This window comes from Microtus pennsylvanicus, chromosome 1, assembly GCF_037038515.1.
Source record: "Microtus pennsylvanicus isolate mMicPen1 chromosome 1, mMicPen1.hap1, whole genome shotgun sequence".
Classification (NCBI taxonomy): Eukaryota; Metazoa; Chordata; class Mammalia; order Rodentia; family Cricetidae; genus Microtus; species Microtus pennsylvanicus.
In genome coordinates this window covers 46,417,646-46,433,168 of record NC_134579.1, presented here as the reverse complement: position 1 = coordinate 46,433,168, position 15,523 = coordinate 46,417,646, and the positions used below count along the sequence as shown (strand labels likewise).

Sequence of the window (15,523 nt, the reverse complement as noted above, 5' to 3'; positions counted from 1 at the left end):
AGATTTTATTTTGTTTTACAAATGATTGTACAAAGAAGAAGAAAGGAGGGGGAGAAAGAACTTCAGCTTCTTGAGTGCAAATAGTTAGCTTAAAATACTAATTTCAGGTCGGCATGAGGGCTTGTCCATAACCACAGCTCTTGAAATCACTGCAGGTTCAAGACCAGCTTTAAATAGCAAGTTCTAGGCCAGTCAGGGCTACACAGCAAGACTCTATCTCCAGTAAATTAAATAAATGTATGATTCGATGATTTTAGTTAACAGTGCAAGGATTCTTTTCTTAGCCAAACCAATGGCAGTAGCCCAAGTAAGTTGTATTTGCTTCCCTATGTCCACTTTGTCTACCTGTCTACCAAATGTTCACATGCACAGGAAAGGACAGGCAGACTTCAGAATCAGGAGCCCTACCCCAGCTCCTGTTGCTTTTGCAAGCTAAGTGTGGAGTTGTGAGGTGGACAAGCTGAGCAGAATCCAGTGTTATCCTGGGGTCACCGTGTGTGGTTCATTCTGTCGTAGGAACATCATCACCATCGCTGTGTTTTACGCTCTGCCCGTGATGCAGCTCGTTATCACCTACCAGACGGTAAGTGCTGCGCAGGCGCCCACCTTCTGTCTGTAGGGAAAGTCATCACTGGCTTACGGGGAACCGTTTAGCTTGGGAGCAGTTCAAAAACTAATTTATTAAAGATTATTATTTTTTTAATTTCCCCCATCTCGTGTGTGTGTGTGAGTACAAGAAACACAGACACACAGAGAGAGAAAGAGAGAGAGAGATGCCTGAAGAAGCAATAAGTACCGAACCTCCCGGAACTGAAGTTACAGGCAGTTGTGAGCTACCTGCCATGGTGCTGTGCACCAAACTCAAGTCCTTTGGAAGAGCAGTGTGTGCTTGTAACCACTAAGCCATCTTAGCCACTCTTCAGTCCCAAGCACTATATTTTTTTTTGGTTGTTTTTTGAAACAGGGTCTCTCTATTCCGTAGCTCTGGCTGTACTGGAACTGGATATATAGACTGGGCTGGCTTCGAAGTCATAGATCCACCTACCTCTGCCTCCCATGTGCTAGGATGAAAGGTGTATACACCAGCCTCCAAGAGATTTCCCATTCCGGTTCCAATTGGACTTCTCCATTAGCTACTTCATCTCTGAGACCTTTTCCACCTATTTCCCAATTATTTCAGCACAAAAGACCTGGCACTTTATGTTGGAACTTGCCAATATAAAAGCAGTCATTCAGCCATGATGTCTGTCCATGGCACCTCTTATTTGTCATTCTGAGTGTGTGGCTGTCAGGAAACAGTGAGCGGAGTAAATAAAGTTCTAGACTAACTGACTTGGGCTGTAGCTCAGTGGGGAGAGTTTGCCTAGAAGGCGTGAAACTCTGTGTTCAACTCCAGCACCTCACAAACAAATGTAACATGCCTGTAACCCCAGAAAGAACAAGGATACCAGAGTATCAGAAGTACAAAGTCTTCTCAGATAGGAAGTTCAAGGCCAGCCTGGGCAACCAACGTGAAATGCCTCAGAAAGTAAAACAAAATAAGATCTCCAGACTTGTCAAAGGAAGCCAGAAGTACTAATTTAGCCTGTACCTGCTCACTGGGGATAGTCTGTAAAACTATAAAAAGCAAGGGACTGGAGAGATGTTTCCGCAGCTAAGAACACGTGTAACTCGTGCAGAGGTCCTGGGTTCCCAGTGCCCACATGGCCTCTCACAACCATCTGTAATTCCAGTTCCAGGGAAATCCAGCACCCTCTTCTGACCTCTGTGGATGTCAGGCACATGGGCAGTACACAGGCATACATATAAGCAAAACACTCATAAACATAAAATAAATAAATTTTTTTCAAATGGTTTAAAAGCAGTTTCATGGAAATTACTAAACCAACAACAAAACATTAAAAGTTGAATAAAAAATTTCACACTAAAACAGCTGGAGAATGCCCACTGCTCCTTCACAGAAACTCTGGGTGCAAGTCACCAAAGTAGGAATTTAATTGGGATCCATATTTCTAAGTATAAATTTTCTAGAAATTACGAGATCTGAGAAGGCCCATTTAGAATGATATGTGGCTAAAGACATTATATGCACTGTCCCTCAATTTTTGCTATGTGTTAAAATCACATGGGGCACTTTTAAGAATCACAGTTTCCAGGGTGGTACCCCACACCAAGCAGATCAGTGCCTCAGGAAGTAGAACCATGCATCAGTGTTGTTGAAATCCTCTATGATTTCTCTGCATAGCCAAGCCAATGATGTAAAATAGTTAGTCCATTCACTCTCATTACATAATGAAGACAAAGTCTCTATGAGGTTTGAACACCACTGTTTATAATCTAAACAGTCTCTCCATTCATGGCAACCCTGTCAGAAGCTCAGCTTGCTATGATTTGGGTAGGTTTTTGATGGAGAAGGAGCTAGACAAGGAAAACTAGATACTTCCTCCCTGACTGCTAGGTGGAACTCAGCGAATGGGACGTCTCCATTTCCTCCGAGTCTGTTCTGTTCTTGGTGACTTTGGGCAGATCAGAGGAGGGAGAAAATCCACATTTCCTCTTCTCTCACTTGATTTTATAGGTGGTAAATGTCACTGGCAACCAGGACATCTGTTACTACAACTTCCTCTGTGCCCACCCCTGGGGCGTCCTGAGGTAAACCCAGCCCACTGGTTCCTCATGAAGCAGTAAAGTCTTTCTGTCTGACTTAAGGTTTTGCAAGCGTGAAAAGCAACTGAAGAAACTACCCTAGTCAGGACAAAGAGGAATAAAGTCAGATGTAGAGACCAGGTACGCTTCTCTCCCAGACAAAATCCCTAAGAGTGGCCTGCTGAGGAGTGGACAGTGAGGTTTTTAAAAGCCAGATTCCCAGCTATGGGCGGCACATGCCCTGAACTTAAGTTAGTGGCCAGCTCTCATTCAGTCTGCTCAGTGAGAGGTAGGCATTATTAGCACCACCATTTTAGATGAAGATGCTAAAACTTAGACGGGTAAGGTTTGCTGAATTTGCTTTCCTTATTTCTTTGTATTGCCAGAGTTCATCCACAAACCTAAAGCCCCCAGAACTTGGTGAAAGAAATTTTTTTCCTGAGAGGTAGAAACCTAACTTCTCACTACAGAGCAGAACCAGCCTTGATTTCCTGAAATACAGCCACTGTCGGTGATGCCTCTGCGCTTACCCTGAAATCCACAGTTGGCGACTTGAATATTAACACACCGTAGGTCCACCAATGAGCGTCATAGGTGGAGCTTAAATTCTTGTCTGTCTCTGGACCAGCTCTTTATCAGGACTCATGCTTTGCCGGGGCTGTGAGGACAAGAGATGATCAGGCCGGTGTTAGGGATGGTGAGCAGGCATCCCTGAGAAGATACAGTTAGGTTAAGTCAAGTGAGCATCTTCCAATCAAGAAGTTAGATTAAAGAGGGCTCCTGGTGATTGTCCAAGCCTGAAGGCCCAGGGAAAGGTCGGTAGTGAAAAGCACCGAATGCTGAGGTCCCCACCTCATTTTTGCATGGATCCCCGTGATGGCTCTCACACTCATTTCTCACTCCTCTCCATAGTGCCTTCAACAATATCCTCAGTAACCTGGGCCACGTGCTCCTGGGCTTCCTCTTTCTGCTGATAGTGTTACGCCGGGACCTGCTCCATCGAAAAGCCCTGGAAGCTAAAGACATCTTTGCCATGGTGAGGAGAAACTGCGGCAGACCAAAGGCACAAACTGGGAGGGACCATGATTTCAAGTAGCCCCACAACGGGGAGGGACGTCTGGCTTGGTGATGGAGGATAAGCTGTGTGTAGAGCCCCTGAGGCCACCGTTCAGGATTGTCTGCCTACTAACAAGGCTTTTTCTTTTTCCAGGAGTATGGGATTCCCAAACACTTCGGTCTCTTCTATGCCATGGGCATTGCGCTGATGATGGAGGGCGTTCTCAGTGCTTGTTACCATGTCTGCCCGAATTACTCCAACTTCCAGTTCGGTAATTAGAATGTATATCAGTGATAGATTCGAGTTACAGGAGGCTTATCCTGGAGCCCATCCGAAAACATCAAATTCATACTTGTAGGAACTAAAAGGCATTTGGGGTGGGCTAAAATGATCCAAGTGTACCTTGCCACTGAGCGAGATTTCTGTGTACTATACCTTTAGTTTGTTCTCTCTGGCAACCAGTTAGTCTAGAAAACACTCTGCAGTGAATGCCGATGCCACGGTGAGACATAGTGTCAGTGGCCAAGCTAAGTATCATTGCTCTTCAGGCTTCCCTTGGTGTAACCTACATAGTTGAGTAGTTAGCTTCACCGGGGGGGGGGGGGGGGATAACAGAATGCTCCATTTACAGATAACTAAACGATAAGGCCATCACACTGACTGCTCACTGTCTGGAAGGCAGAGGGAGAAAGAACATTGTGACTGGTTCACCTGAGGGCTCTGCCCCTGTCTTCCCCAAGTGACCCTTTGTATTGTCCCTAGCCTATTGGTTTTCTCCCAAGGGTAACTTCTCTCATGATGGCCAAATGTGTCCATAGCAGAACCTGATTTTAAGTCTCCTTCTCCAGGTTCAGAGCAGGTTCAAGGTGGCCTGTAGGGGTCTTTACTTAGAGCGAGGAAATGTCTTCCTAAGAAACCTTGGGGAAAAGTTCCCTCATACCTCAGCATCTCTAAAGGTCAGAGTACATTCCTGACTCATTCCCTAGGTAATGGTTAGCTCAGGTCTAGGCTGCTACATCCATCAGCAAAGGAAACTGGGTTAACTTTGGACCAGTCAGACCCATCCCTTCCAAGAGGAGGGTTAGCCTCTCTGAGGCTGGAAGGATGAATAGTTCTGATTGGAAAGATGGCAGATACCAAGTTAGTATTAAAATAATATTAAGAATGAAGGAGAGTGGTGGTCTCTGCCTGTACAGTTGGCACTTCTGGGAAACTGAGGCAAGAAGACCTCCGTTACTAGACTACATAGAGTGACAGCCATCTAAAAGAGACACAAGAAGAGGATACAAATGAGGAAAATAAAAGCTGTACACTCCCGCTCACACTCAAGTATAATGATATTTTAAGTGGTCAATTTATATTTTTTTGATACAAAGTCTCACTATGTAGCCATGGTTCTTCTAGGATTTGTTATGTAGACCAGGCTGGCCTCAAACCCACAGAGATCTGCCAGTCTCCGCCTCCTGGATGCTGGGATTAAAACTCAGCCGCTACCACCACCCACAGGACTTTTTAATCGCCTGGCTTGTGCACCTTCTGTTTTCTGTTTGACAAATTTCTCCCCAGGATGTTAATTCCCACCCGCGCTAGCTGTGCGAGAGCTTTTATTTCCCACAGTGCCTTTAGCATTGGCCACTGACAGGCTTGTCTGTATTTTACGGAAGTTCTGAGTAGCATGGGTGTCTCGTTGTTGTTTTGCTTCCTGTCCCCATGACGGGAGGGACAACAGCTTAGCCTCATTTAGCAAGTAGCTGTCTCCCCCAGTAGGCTATCATGCCGTGCATGGAGATGTGGCAGTGACCGTGGCTACATTTCGGAGTGCTGAGAACAGCCCCCCCCCCCATTACTGTCACTCTGCCTAAACTATCACCATTACAGGATTTTCTGTTTTGTCACCATTGTCCAATGTGGGGTTTAGAGTGCACGTTCCCTTGCAAGCGAGGCAGCTGATTACCTACCCCATCAGATGTTTCCCTTCTGTGAACCAAAATACATTGGCGGGGGGTGAAGGGTTAGAAATAGGGGACACGGGATCTTCCTAGAGGATGCGCCCCAAAGGACTGTTGTGTGAGATTTCTCTACACGGCAGCAAATAGTCCGCTAACTGAAGCCAGGGACCAGACAGAAGCTGAAGAGAAGCTGGAGTCTTATTGCCTATCACCCACTGAACTTTTTGGCTTGGGTCCTCAGACACTTCCTTCATGTACATGATCGCGGGCCTCTGCATGCTGAAGCTCTATCAGGCCCGCCACCCAGACATCAATGCCAGCGCCTACTCTGCCTACGCCTCCTTCGCGGCTGTCATCACTCTCACGGTCCTCGGAGTGGTGGGTCCCTCTCTGTCTGCCTCAGTCTGGCTCTGGAGAAGTGTCCGCTTTGGGGGGTGGGGAGGGTTTGTGTCTCTTTGTTGGGCTTCGGGTGTGTGGATTTGGGTCTCTTCATGGCACTCTGGCTGGGTTACTAGCTGAAGGATTCTAAGCATGTGATAATCGCCTGTAAAAAAGCCGAGGGTGGTTTTTACATTAAAATGGAGGAGTCTGAATCATGTCAAAACTGGAATCAGTAATCTAATGATTGGATAAACCAACCCGAGAGGCGGACTATTTTTAAACGTCAGTGGACAGCAGTTGCTGACCGCCTTTGGTTATTTGAAGAGCATTCTCCCCAGCTTGGGACCAACTGCCCCTCCATTGTTCTTCTGCTACCGTTCCATCTCTCCCTCCTCCGTTTTCATTTGGCTAGACAGCCATTGTTCTTTCTGTCCACTGCACAGAAAGATCCCTGTGCATTTTGAGGTAAGAAAACAAAACGCACTTGGGGCAAGATGGCTTTTTAAAAACAGTTTTGTTTATTCTTTGACAGTTTCATGCCTGTATTTAATGCATCAAACACATCCACCCCAATTCCCTTTAAGCTGCCCCTAACCCCCAACACATTCCCCTCCAAACCTTCATGTCTTCTTCATGTTTATGTTTTTATAACCTACTCAGTCTAATTGGTGCTGTATGCATGAGAATGGGTATAAGGCCATCTACCCGTACGTGAACACTACCTTAGCTACACACCACCCCACAAAATGACTCTCCTCCCCCAGCAGTTAGCAACTGCCAATAACTCCTCAGCTAGGGGTGGGGTCTCTTGAGTGCCTCAGGCTCGGTGGAAGGCTGGTTGACCTGACCTTGTGCAGGTCTTGCGCAGACAGCCATGGCTTCAGTGAGTTCACGACTACAACTGCCTTGTCATGTCCAGAAGACATTCGTCACCATCCTCCAGCTCTTGAGTTCTTTCCACCCCCCACTTCCACGTTGTTCCCCGAGGCTTATGGTCATTTAGCCAGCACACCCACAGTTCTCAGTATTTTGACCAGTTAAGAGTCTCTGCCTTAGCTGCAATCCACTGCATATAAAGAAGTTTGGTTTGCTACTGTAAGCCTCAATAAGACACAATGGTCGTACAGAGTTCTCTGAGGAAACCCCAGATCACACTAACCCCTTCTTTATCCCTAGGTGTTTGGGAAAAATGATGTGTGGTTCTGGGTCATCTTCTCTGCGGTCCATATTCTTGCTTCCCTGGCCCTCAGCACCCAGATCTACTACATGGGCCGTTTCAAGATAGGTGAGTAAGCACAGGCACTGACTTCTCCGGGAAGCCAGCACAGGCTCATCCCTCCTCCTCCTCCATGACAGTGCTACTCACCAGCATGAGCATGGGCTGTTCGGTTGTCTCTAAGAACGGCTTCCTCCTTGTAGATCTACCCTTCCTTAGATAGTGTAGCTCCAAAGAGCATTTGATAAGGTGTTTTCATCGTTCCAGACCAAAATCTGGGAGGTCATATAAACTGTCAAAAGGAAACTGACTCTGAGTCTTGTTCTACTTTCTCCCAGATTCATGAGCACGGAGTTAGGTAGTGGTAACGATCCCTGTCACCGTCCTGTAATACCAATGGCAGTGACGTGCAAGCGGTGATATAACACTGACTCATAAACATCTTAGACACAAGGAAAATTTTATATGAGGACCATGCAGTGATTTGTGAGGGTCACAGCAAGAAAGAGTTGTTACATACAATGATTAATGAAGATTTACTCATGAAATGATGATTCACAAGACATGCATGGTGAGAGGTATGTTAAGGGGTCTCTCCAGGCAACCTGGGATTAATAGCGATTCAGCCCTCACTGTCCTTATTTCTAGAACAGGGATGAAATGGTCATTAGAATGTGTTATGGAGAGGAAGTCCCCTGAAAGGAACTTTGGTTGATAGACAAGTTCAGTCTGAGGCAGCCTCACAGGGAGGTCCCCAGAAAAGTTGCAGGAGAGAGGTGTGTGGCAGTGGGAAGGGCATCTGGAAGATGTGAGTTCTGTGCCCACAGAACCATCCTGAGGCAGTTTTAGATGTAGCAGAGTCAAACCCTGCTGTTAGAAATAACAGGTGGCAGGTTTGTCTAGCGGCAGCTAAGGGGTTGCTCTTCCGCCAGCTTTAGCAGAACAGCTCCAGTACCAAGGCCACAGGCAGCATGGTGGGACATTGAAGAGAGACAGATTCTTCAGGATGCCATGAATTCCATTAGGACAGAGTCTAGGGCAGGGTTCTGAATGGTGGTGGCCTTCAGTTCAGAGGACAAAGGGAATGCCTTGCTCTTACAGGCTCGGGGGAGAGGGAGTGGGAGATCATGCCATATAACCCAGCCCGTGTGTTAGGAGTTACAAGTCAGGAAGGCACCAGATAAAGATAAAGTTAGAAGCTGGACCTCCTGTCACGGGTGAGGCTGGGCTTGCAACTGCAAGGTGGATGGAGGCTGAAGGCCACAGGAGGATAGTGGGGAAGGACGAGAGGACTGTGACCTAACAGCTGTTTCCTTGTGCCAAGGATTTTGTTTCAAGTCGGCCCACAGGCAGGAGGTTGCCTTCTTAGACAGTGGTTTGGCCATCTCTAACCTCTCCACGCATTTCGACACCTTTGCTTTCTAATTACACATTCCTTTCTCTGCAGTTCTCGGTAGAGCTCATAGGGAAGGCATCTGTGCAATGCAAGGCAGAGCGTGTTACAGGTGGACAGAAGACAGAGCCACTGGTCCAGACCACTGCTGTGTCCTCCGTTAAGATGCTAGGAGTTAGACCTCGTGGGTTGTTCATAAGAGAAGATGGGTTCCTGAAGTGAGAGGGGAGAGAAAGGCTCCTCTGCCTATTCTTCAGGGAGGGGCTTTCTGAGTGTCTGAGACAGGTAGAATCCATGTCCTTCGTGGGGGAACAAGCACCACTTTTTACAAATATGAAGTAATGCCATCGTTTTAAGGAAAACAGACAGAGCGAGGGTTGATTTACCTGTGTGGCCTCCTTCTTACAGCTCGTCTCTCTCTTTCTCTTCTTTCCTCTCTGCTTCCCACTGACTCAGATGTGTCTGACACAGGTAATGTCCTGCGACCCTTTGTAGGGGTCTGAACTGTCTAGACCCACCTGACTGTCTCTGCCCCCTGCCTTTCCCTTCCAGGTCAGGCAGTGCATGGGAGGGGGATTCAGAGTAGAGGTCAGAAGGCAGTCTGCATCGCAAACCATGCTGAGGTCCATGCCTTCTGGGCTATCACATGGCTAGTCTCCTTTCTCCTGGGTTAGTTCACCCTCCAGACTAGCCTGGAAGGGAAGGGGAGAAACCCGACAGAGCTGGGCATCCACTCCCAGCAGTGCTGACTCTGGGCACACTCAGTCAGGCTTTTGATGTCAAGACATGAAGAGCTCACAGGAAGAGAGCCTTCCTTTGACCTAGAACTCTTACACTGACGCCATTCCATTCCGACCATGCCTTTTGCAGGACTACATTTGCAAAACCCTTTCTGTGCTTCTCGGCCCCTCTTCACTTAACATTTCTTAATAATTCTGCATCCTGTTTCCAGAAGACTGCTCTTTCTGTCCATTCTTAGCGCAGCCTGGGATCTCTTGGTTCAGAACTTAGTAACTCATGACTGCACCGAGAAGTGAAGGCTGGAACTTTTACAAGTTAAGGCCCCCAATCTCCACTACGGAGAGCAAATGTTTTAAGGTAGACTCCAGGGTTCCACTACATCTTCACTGTCAGGAAACCTCACCAGAGTGACCTTTAAGCTTACCCGAAGGAAGCACAAGGGTGGCAGCTGCCTGCCATTCACATACCTTGGCAGCCTTTCCGTTATATGATCCAGGCGCATGTCACACTCTCCAAGACAACAATGTTTTCTACAGCAGTGGTTCTCAACCTTCCCAACCTGTGACCCTTGAGTGCACTTCCTCATGTTGTGGTCACCCCCAGCCACACAATTATTTTTTGTTGCTACTTCATAACTGTAATTTTGCTTCTGTTACAAATCTTAATATCAATATCTGTGGTTTCAGATGGTTTTAGGCGACCCCTTTGAAAGGGTCGTTTGACCCCCAAAGTGCTTGCACCCTGTGGCTTGAAAACTGCTGTCCTAATCATGTCCTTACTGCTCACCTATCAGGTGCAAAGCAGTCTCATGCCTTTTAATCGAGTGCCGATGGCGCTCTTCTTACCCCCAGTCATCGGAGATGGGACCGTCACGTCACTTCCCAGTATATGTATTTTCTCGGTTTGTTTTCATCATGTAATTGTGTCAACACAGATCTGGGGATCTTCCGGAGGGCTGTTATGGTGTTCTACATGGACTGTGTCCAGCAGTGCAGCAGACCTCTGTATATGGTACGTGCATGCTCCCGTGTTCCTTGGCCAGCTCCCAGAAAGCTGAGGGGCAGGAGGGGGGGGCAGGCTTGGGGCAGTGACTCAAACCTCCAGAAAGCCAAAGAACCAGATGGCCTGAGGTGGCTGTGGTCCAGTCAGTGGGGGAAGAATCACATTGCTATTCTTTTAAAAAGGCAAGCTACGGTGGTCCTGCTTTGATAGAAAAATATTTGCTAGTCTATAAAGAAGATAAAGAAAACATATAAAAACACACACACACGTACACACCAAACTTTTTAAGTGGTATGTGTATGTATATATATATATATATATATATATATATATATATATATATATATATTTTATTTTCTTTTTTGAGAACTTCACACCTGAGTACTTCATCCACGTCTCTACTGCCTCTGCCTCTTCCCTCCCAAATTTATGACCTCTTCAAATATTACTGTTCCATAGATGTGTAGATTTATACAGACACACACATGCATGTGCAGCCTACTCAATCTATTTCATGCTGCCAGTACGTACATGAGTCCAGGGCTGATCACTTGGGCCTGGAAACCTGTAAAGGAGCTCCTCCCTGGAGGAAACTGGTTCTCCTTCTTCCAGGAGCCACTGACCACCCGTAGCTCTTCATGTAGCGGTGAGGCCATTTGGAATTTACCCCATCCGTGTTCGCGTGGCAGCTGGACTATACCAAGCTTTTAAATAGTGATAATGACTGTGGGGAGAATCAAGATACGATGCCTTTATGAGCAATCCAAATAGGTGACCTCGTGCAAATGAAACGTCACACTATTAATAGCTTTACCAGGACGGCAGGTGTGAAGTGGCGTGGCTCTGTGAAGATGTTCCTTCTGGCTGCTTCCATCAGGGTATCAGTTTTTGCTCACTGTTGCTGTGACAGAACACTTAGACCAAAAGCCACTTGTGGAGAAAAGGGTGAATTTGGTTTATACTCCTCAAAGTCAGTTACTGCAGAACCTCAAGGTAGGCCCTGAAACAGAGACTCTGGAGAAATGCTGCTCGGTGGCTTGCTCCGCATGGTTTGCTCAACCTGCCTTATTACACAACCCGGGATCACCTGCCTCGGGATGGCACCACCCACAGTGGGCTCGATCTTTCCACATCAGTTATTAATCAAGAAAATACCTCACATGCTTGCATTTATGGAGGTATTTTTTCTTAGTCGAGGTTTCCTCCTCCCAGATGGCAGAACTTGATGAAAAACGCCCAGCACAACTGGTAACTTCCACTTTCCACGTTTTCACCTCTGTGTGTTTTGACAGCAGGAACATTGGTAAACTGTGATTGTGTTTTGGTGGTTGGAAATATTCCTTTAGATTTTCCCCCTATAGCTCTCATAGTATCCATGTCTATACCAAGCCTGAGAGACTGGGGCCAAAGCCCTGCCTTAGAGTCCAGGCCATAGAACTGAAAGTAACCAACATCCTCTGAGCACTAAGACTTGGCCTCTGTATGGTTCTGTGCTCAGATCTGATGCTGTCTTCTGCCCTGGAGCACAAGAATTCAGCAAGAACCTGTTAATGATTTTATAACCAGAAGGATTTCTACATCAAGAAATACAGAGACCCCTTATCCTTAAAAACTTGGGCAGGAAAAACTGAGAGACTTGAAGCAGGGGTTTTCTCAATGCTAGAACTATAAAGCCCGTTAGAACCTACAAGTATCTAGGGAGTTGTGCATGCTGGGGCTAAGAGCCAGGTGGGGCAATTAACGTCTAAAGTGTAGAAAAATTTTAGCTTCACAGCAAAACAGAGCAGAAGGCCCAAGATTCTCCACACGCTGAGGGCTCCTACACATGCATAGCTGTCTCTACCACGAGCATTCTCATCAGGCTGTTGCATGGAACAGCATCGGCCTCTCCATCCATCTGTGGGCCACACTCCTGCCTTGTCCTTTGTTTGGGTTTTGGCAAACACTTAATGGCAGCTTCAAAGTGTGCACAGCATCATGCAGACCAGTCTGGCTTGCCCAGCACTCCCTTGCGCTCTGCCTGTTTACCTCTCCTTCCTTTGGCACTGCCGCCCGCTGATCTGCTTCTAGAGGGTCGCCTCCTTGTTTTGCCTTTCTCAATGTGTCATGGGACTGGATTCGAGTCATGTAACGCCTGCTCCCAGACTTACTTCTTTCACTTAGTAACACACATTCACATCTCCTCTCTGTTGCTTCCATGACATGACAGCTCTTTTCTTTATAGTTCTGAATACTGCTCCATGGTCTTATACTGCTACAAAGTACTGATCTGTGAACCCACTGAAGGTTGTCTTGTTGCCTCCAGGTTCGTGTAATTACAAATAAAGTTGATATAGCAATCGTGGAGGTGGGGTTTCTTGAACCTATGTTTTCAACTCAATGGGACACATACCCTGGAGAGAAATTTGTGGAAGAGGTGGTAAACAGGTATTTAGTCTTGTGGTTAAAAATAGAACAAACGCCAGCTGTCCCCCAAAGTAGCAGAGCCTGTTTGTATTCCGACACATCCGTTTCAGGGACGAACTCTTCTGGCGGTCCCACATCCTCACCAGCATTTCCAACCAGGCTTTTAGATTTTCACTATTCCAGTAAGAAAATAGCCTTTGTCTGGTTTTGTTTCTCGACAGGTCTCCCTATGTAGCCCAAGCTGGCCTGGTCCTTGCTGTGTGAACAAGGTTGGCTCGAACTCAGAGATTCTCTTGCCTCTGCCTCACAAGTACTCAGATTAAAGAATTTTTTTAAAAAAAGACATTTCTTTATGTTGGATGGGTCACTTGGGAAGCTGAGAATTGGTAAAAATGAGAGATGGTGGCCATGCACATGCAAATATAATTAAATACACCTAGAAGCTTTAAGTAGTCGCAAAGGGGCAGAAAAAGATGGAGAACAGACTTCACTCAGAGGAACCTTACTCATGTGGACAGTTCCCCTGCATCTCCCAAACCCCCGTTCCTTAACTTCAGGGACATGACCGCAGAATCCCCACTACTGAGTGACGGGTACACGTCACCAACCTCCAGCTGCTCAGTCCCACCCGGCTTGGCTGGCCACACTTTCTTACACGGAGCTGCTCTTCATCCTTTTGTGGTCAGGTCTTGCTGTTCAGCCTGACGCAGCATTGGTGTGAACCCCAGAAGGTGTCTTCCCACAAAGTAACAGTTTTCCCGTGACGCTCTCACTGCAGTGAGTAGCTAGCTAAGCGACCTCCGTTCTAACACTCCGTCCTCTCTTTTCCAGGACAGGATGGTGCTGCTCATTGTGGGGAACCTGGTTAACTGGTCCTTGTAAGTAGAACTACGGGAAATGATGTTCTTATCATTGTTAAAATCTGCAGCACTTGGCTTAGAGTTCTTGGACTGTCATTTTTATAAGAAAATCTGAAATTAAGGAGACTGTAGACCTGTTTGTCCCAGAGACAACAACAACAACAAAAAAAACAGTACGAGAGTCTGGAGAGATGGATCAGTTGGTAAAGGCACCTGCTGTCAAGTCTGCCAACATGAGTTCAGTCCTCAGAACCCACACGATAGAAGTCGAGAATCAACTCCATTAGCTGTCCTCTGACCTACACACACACACATGCCGTAATATGCTCATAGATACAAATAAGTAAAATATTTTAATTAAATAAATGCACCAGGAAGCGCTTGTATACTGGTGGGGGCTTCTTCGAAAACATTGATCCATTGATAGAATTTGCCCAACAAGACAAATATCTATGTGGACAAATCGGATGGATGGGTGGATGGATGGATGGATGGATGGATAAATGACTGAGAGAAAGAAAGGAAGGAAAGAAAGAAAAGGGGGAAGAAAAAAAGGCATTTTGCCCATGATTCCAAAAAATATAATTTAAAATTATCTTGTAGAACTTTGCATAATGACTATTGAGGAGACATTAGTTTTTATAAAATACCTTTTCCTTCATTTGTGGTGTGTGTGCATGCGCGTGCATGTGTGTGTGACTTTGCTATTTCTTTCTCTCGCGCTTTCTGTTCCAGCCATGTCATTCTCCTGCAGTTTGTCCCTTTGCATCCTCTTGTCCTGTTTCCCAGGGGAACACAAGGCAGAGGTGCAACAGATGCGCATTCTCCTCTAGCTGAGATTGTCTTATGTAGCCTCCTCACTTCCAACACATGAGATGCTTCATCGGTATCGCAAAAAATAAGTAACTTCAGCTGTTTTTACTTATGACTCTCAGCTAATGGGTTTCTCTGGCTCTGTGACTTTTGATCCCCGCACCCACTCCTGATATGCATAAGGACACAATCCATGCATGAAACAAGACCAGTGGCCTCTTTTTCCTCACACAGCTCTGTAGGATGTCAGGTCCAATAAGGTATGAGGTTTGATGTCCCATAATTCTAATTCCATGTTTCCCTGACAGAGGGGCTATCTCTTTCTCTGTTGTTCCATATAGATAGAGATATGAATGTTTGATATGTGCTACAGTGTCTGGCTCACCTTTATCCTTCTGTTCGCTTGGTGCTGTGGATAAAATTTAGGGTCTCTTGCATGCCAAGCAAGTGCTTTTCCATTGAGCTGCACGCCAGCCCAACTCTATGCTTACCTACTTATTAGAGTGTTACTTCTCTTAATAAGATCATAATGCAAACATGTGTTCAAGTGGAAGCAATCTATGGACAATCTTCAATATTTACCATATTCATGAATGTCAGCATCTATTTATGGATCATTATTTATTTATGTCTTATCCCTAAAGGAGTAATTCCCACATGGCCCTGAAGAAGAAAACCTTTGGTGTGTGTGTCTGTGTGTGTGTGTGTGTGTGTGTGAGAGAGAGAGAGAGAGAGAGAGAGAGAGAGAGAGAGAGAGAGAGAGAGAGAAACAGCACACATATCGAATTGCTAATTGATGAATCTGAGGAAAGGCCACCTAAGAGTTTTTAGTGAACTGAGGATTTCAGAATCTGGACGGATGGTATTTCATGAATAATCTGGAGCACAGTCAACTGGACTCTGAAATTCACAGCCATTAATAAGTTTTGCACTTGAAATACTTAGGAATACAATTTGAGAGGCAGGCAGAGTCTTTCTTCTGAAAATTTAATTGCCTTATTAGGACACACAAAAGAAAATTTAACCAACTGGAGAGAGATGTTAAGGCCTGGCGGGGAA

General features: G+C 46.1%; 1 protein-coding gene across 2 annotated transcripts in view; it reads left to right on the top strand.

The window, feature by feature from the left end:
- The window catches only part of Sidt1 (SID1 transmembrane family member 1), a 90,256-nt gene that overhangs the window by 66,130 nt on the left and 8,603 nt on the right, over positions 1-15,523 (top strand). The window contains exons 14-22 of one of the 2 annotated variants that reach the window (XM_075963295.1): positions 517-583; positions 2,579-2,652; positions 3,559-3,682; positions 3,857-3,974; positions 5,894-6,030; positions 7,210-7,318; positions 9,099-9,113; positions 10,318-10,394; positions 13,623-13,669. In XM_075963295.1, the coding sequence (XP_075819410.1) occupies positions 517-583; positions 2,579-2,652; positions 3,559-3,682; positions 3,857-3,974; positions 5,894-6,030; positions 7,210-7,318; positions 9,099-9,113; positions 10,318-10,394; positions 13,623-13,669 (768 nt within the window). The remainder of the gene's footprint in view (positions 1-516; positions 584-2,578; positions 2,653-3,558; positions 3,683-3,856; positions 3,975-5,893; positions 6,031-7,209; positions 7,319-9,098; positions 9,114-10,317; positions 10,395-13,622; positions 13,670-15,523) is intronic. The other variant, XM_075963304.1, reaches the window with a different exon arrangement.